The 4,597-nt window shown below is 46.7% G+C and overlaps 1 protein-coding gene across 1 annotated transcript in view; it reads right to left on the bottom strand.

Moving 5' to 3' along the window:
• Nucleotides 1-3,374, bottom strand: part of MRPL19 (mitochondrial ribosomal protein L19) — an 8,978-nt gene extending 5,604 nt beyond the window's left edge. Inside the window, exon 1 of the mRNA XM_035897922.1 lies at nucleotides 3,249-3,374. Within this exon, the coding sequence (XP_035753815.1) occupies nucleotides 3,249-3,374 (126 nt within the window). The remainder of the gene's footprint in view (nucleotides 1-3,248) is intronic.
• Between the last annotated feature and the right edge of the window lie 1,223 nt (nucleotides 3,375-4,597).

Here is a 4,597-nt window from a genome sequence, read left to right as displayed (position 1 = left end):
TGGTGCCAGGTGTCCCTTCAAGGGCGGGAGGAAAGAAAGTGGCTCCTTTCACCCCCATCCCTCAAGCAGGTTTTGGGTGGGGGAGAAGGACCCAAAAGGGGGACCCCAGAGCACCCCCGGCCCTAAAGCAGACGTGGAAGGGGAGGGGGGCGGGTGCTGTGGCGTTGGGTGGCAAAGCTGGAGCTCCCAGTCTGTCACTGGGCTCAGCGGTGGGCACACAGCGCAGGCACGCTCATGGCAGCTCCTTGGGACGCTGATGAGATCCACCACAGTTTATTAACGCCAGCTTTGCTGCACGAAAGTGGTTGTATGGTTTCCAGAAACACGCTCCCGAGTGCTTTCGTGACAGAAAGTCTCCACTAATACATTTTTTCTGGCAGTTGTTAGCTCTGTCCGTAGCTCAGGTAACCTGTGGTCCGGTGATTTCCCCATGGTTACTTCAGAAATGATGATATACATTGGCATGATTGAGTTACTTTTAATATGTTTGTTTCAGACGGATTTCCTCCAGCATCAGTCTGGATTCAATTAGCGGCAACGCAGGCAGGAGAGAGGCAAATTTTAAATGCAGAGTGTGGATCTATTAAATAACACCCCACTGTTTAAACTTTGCAGAGGTTCACTTCAAAATATGCCTGACCTCATCAACTAATTAGATCGATTGTGTTGCCTGTGACATTCCCCCAGCCCCTTTTATTGGTGGTGGCTGACTTTGTAGCCTGCCTGAGCCCCCACATTAACAAGAGCTATTTTCCAGTTTGAGATCAGCTGTTTGGTTTCTGAACTGTTGTTCAAAGATGATAGGGTGTGCAGAAGACAAGTCGCAGTATTTCTTGATAATCTGCTGGTCTAACACAGGAGTTAATAATCAGGCACGGATGGGGCAGAAGAGGGCACTCTGGCCCTTAAAATGCAAGAAATTCTCCAGCAATACTGAGCACACCACTTGAAGCAAAGATTGTTTTTTTCTTAAGTTCCTGTCACTATCTAAGCACTATTAAAAAGTTAGAAGAATATGTTTCAGGGGGGTGAAGAACAGGGCATATAGGGGTAATTCCAATAACTCAGTGGTGATTGAGGACATCCCAAAACAGCTGTAGGGAGATGTGTGGGTTACGACTTGGAAAACTGCAGATTTGTGGCTCACAATTGTATTTAAAGAAGAGAATTGGATGCTTTGGTGTCAGGGGGCCATTTCTAACTCCTTGGCTGACCACTGTTGATTGCGGCCTAATGAGACCATCTCAACAGCCTGGTACTGCATCGAGCTCACGGATTCCCAAGTCACTGTAGGTGAACCTCACTTCACTTGAGGTGCCCTACGGGGCCCTGTGCCCTGTGTCTCATTCCTGTGTGGCCTGTTGTGGCACCCTGGCATCAAGGCACCGCTGATTTGCTTGGCTAAGCAGGTCAGGTGTGCCCCAGCTTTCCATTTTAAGGAGCACACCTGCAGGGTGTCAAGGCTGACTTGCAGACAGCTGTTTCCTTAGGTTCATCAGTTGTACTGTGTGAGCTTCTCAATCCTGCTGGACCCCCTGTTCTTGGGTCTCCTTTCTCAGGGAGAGCTTTCTTGAGTTTGAAATACAGGTACAAGGGACTCAACGTGAGTTTCTTCGCTGAGCAGGTCAGATAGAGTAGAGGAAGGGCTGCCTTCCTACTTTTCTTACTTATATAACAAAACCAATGGAAATACGGATTGCTTTACAAGCACATGAGTTAACTTCCGTAAAATGTTTCTAGGAGTAAGACGAAATTCATAAAGGCATCATTTTCTTACTTATATAACAAAACCAATGGAAATATGGATTGCTTTACAAGCACATGAGTTAATAATTTCTGTAAAATGTTTCTAGGAGTAAGATGAAATTCATAAAGGCATCGCTGTGCTCAGGTGATCTGGCAAAGATTAAGCAGACTTTGGGACATCTCTGAATTAGTTCTGTCTGAGTTGAGCGTATTTCTAGTTCCCCCTGTCAGGTCCTGGGGAAGCTCACCTGCGGTTCCTTACTGCTACTATATAAAATTTATTTTTGACTGCTTGCCCAGCTTGAATATTGGCCCCCTGTCACTAAGTGTGTGTCTTCCTCTCAGGTAGTCATGGTCAAGGGACTCTTTAAGTTCTTTTTGATAAGAAGTTTTGGCTGAATCTACTTTTTTTTTAATGTCCCATGGAGCACACCATAGGTGTGTTTCCACAATGCCTAGGCAGCTGTGACTCAGTCTGGGGGTGCTGTGCCCTCCAGCTCTTCCTTTGTTCTCACCAAAATGCACTGCAGTTCCCTGTCTGAGCATCTGAGTTTCCTTGGGAAGAAAACCCAGACAGGTAGAAAATAAATAGTGCTTAGCCTGATCCCCTCTCATCTATGGAAGTAGGGTGGAGCCAAGGTCTTCCATTAAATATCATCCTTCATGTTACTGTCTTCGAAGTCTCTTCAGTAGTTTGTTATCCTTCTTGAACTGTTTGTTTCAAAACTGAACGTGGCAGTTCAGTGGTGCTAACAGTCATCCCAAATATGGAGGTAATGATAGCTCACAGTCTTCAGCTGCATTTACGTCCAGTACTGAGGTAGCCCTTTTGGCCGCAACATTGCATTGAGAGGTTGGGTTCAGTCAGTTATCCAGCTGGACATGTTCCCACCTCTGGCCTATTTCAAAACTAAATCTCTTTTGGCATGGGCGTTTCAGTGACCTGTCATCCTCCCCTCATGTTTGTGTCCTTGCAGATGTATCAGTAAAGACAATGTATTGTCTCTCAGGTCACCAGTATAACTGATCCTTCTTGGACCGACATAGAAATACGCTTCCTTGCTAACAATTTCACTGAATGGTGGTTCTGCTCATTAGTGGAAAAAGGGCAGATTTTTAGGGACTACTCTGGGATGAAGGAGACCTGCCCTGTGCTTTGCTCCACCCTTTCTTTGTGACTCTGAGCCATTAATTTTTGTTTTCTGTGCTTTAGCTCAACTTTGTTGTAAGTGAAGTCCGAAGAACAGACCTTCTCAGACCATATGGCCAGATAGGAAAGGGGTATACGTTTCTGATGTGGAGGTGCCCAGCAGGCTGTACTGGTGTTGGCTCACAACAAGTTCAGAGACAGCTACCTGAGGTCTAGGACAGATCTGGGTTTTTATGACACTGAATGTCACTTAAGAACCCCCAAAACTTGTTAGCAGCATGGGGGCAGGGCTCTTACTCTGAGTTGCGTCAACACAGGCAGGCTGCTTCCTGGCTGGAGCTGACCTGCCTACCTGCATCTGACGTACACTGTCTGGATTTAACCCACTCTTGTCCCCATGAGGCCAGGGACGCGGTGCTTTGATCCCAGCATAGACCTCTGCATCAATCTCTGCAGCACCAGGGTGAAGGCTGTCCATACCACCTTCTGAAAATAGACTGTGTTGCAGTCTGAAATCACAGAGGTTTCTTCTAAACACTTGAGACCACGTTGCAGCAGCCCCAACACAGCTGTCTGTGGAGTGTCAGAGGGTGTGAAGATGGGAGTGAATTTTCATGTTGCCCAAGGCAACTTGGCTGCCTTTTTAGAGGAAACACAGCAAAAGGTGGTAACACCTGCTGTTATTGTTATTAGGTCTCTAAACAGAAAGAGATGTCTACAAGGGGCTGAGTTGCTCTGGAGATGTGGCCTGTTGTGCGTTCAGGGTTGGGAAGAGGCAGCTGGACGTCCCCAGATTCCAAAAGAAATGGGGCTGGCTCATGGAGGGCCTTCCCCACCTCATCCTCTCTGGGTGTGCAGAAAACCCTTGTGGTCATCTCCTTCACAAACGGGAGAGACCACTTACTGAATATGGACTTCAAGGCTTGGCACAGTTAGGTTTCAGTTGGATTTGAAAGTGGAAACATTGCTTTTGGTAATTCATATTTAAAACCTTACTTTGGCATTTGTTACCTCAGGAGTGAAGCTCCTTCCCCCAACATTTATGCAACAGTGTGGCACAAATGCGTCTCTTGTTCTTTCATCTGTGTTTCATTGGTTTGTACAGTTGTAACACCAGGTACAGAGCCTGGACGCGATCCCTGCTCACGGAGGCATCACCCAAATGTCAGAGTGGCAGGAAGAAAGTCTATGTGGTGAATCCTCTCAAGCATTCAATATACCTTTATTGCTAGGAGATGCTGGGCTGTTATCTGGCACTTCTGAGGGTCTCCTCAGCTGCTTTTTCGGTGGAGGACTGGAGGCCCAAGGAAGCTAACTGGAAGAATGAGGACAGGCTCTGTGGTGTGGAGTAGCTCCACTGCTCCATGGCTTGCATGGTGACAACTTCCTGAGAAAAGCAGCCCAGAGTCTGCTTTTGTCCTAGCTAAACTGTGCTCTTTACAGAACAACTGTCAGCTGGTTAGCTTAAGGTGAGTTGACCTTGCTGAAACTCAATAATTAGAGATATCCCAAAATGTTGCTTAAAATAACCTAAGGTTCCAGACCCTTCTGGCTTGAACAGCTGTTCATTAAGGTAGTCATCAAGCATTCACAATTATGTTTTTACCTTACTGTAGAGCAAGCGAAGAGGAGAGGGAGATATGTTCTTCAGACACAGCATCCTAGCACTGAGCTTAGAGAAGCGATGGGCTGGAAAAATCT

This window comes from Egretta garzetta, unplaced genomic scaffold, assembly GCF_000687185.1.
Source record: "Egretta garzetta isolate BGI_Z169 unplaced genomic scaffold, ASM68718v1 scaffold87, whole genome shotgun sequence".
Lineage (NCBI taxonomy): Eukaryota > Metazoa > Chordata > Aves > Pelecaniformes > Ardeidae > Egretta > Egretta garzetta.
Note: the sequence above shows the minus strand (reverse complement) of the source record. Positions and strands in the feature narration are given on the sequence as shown.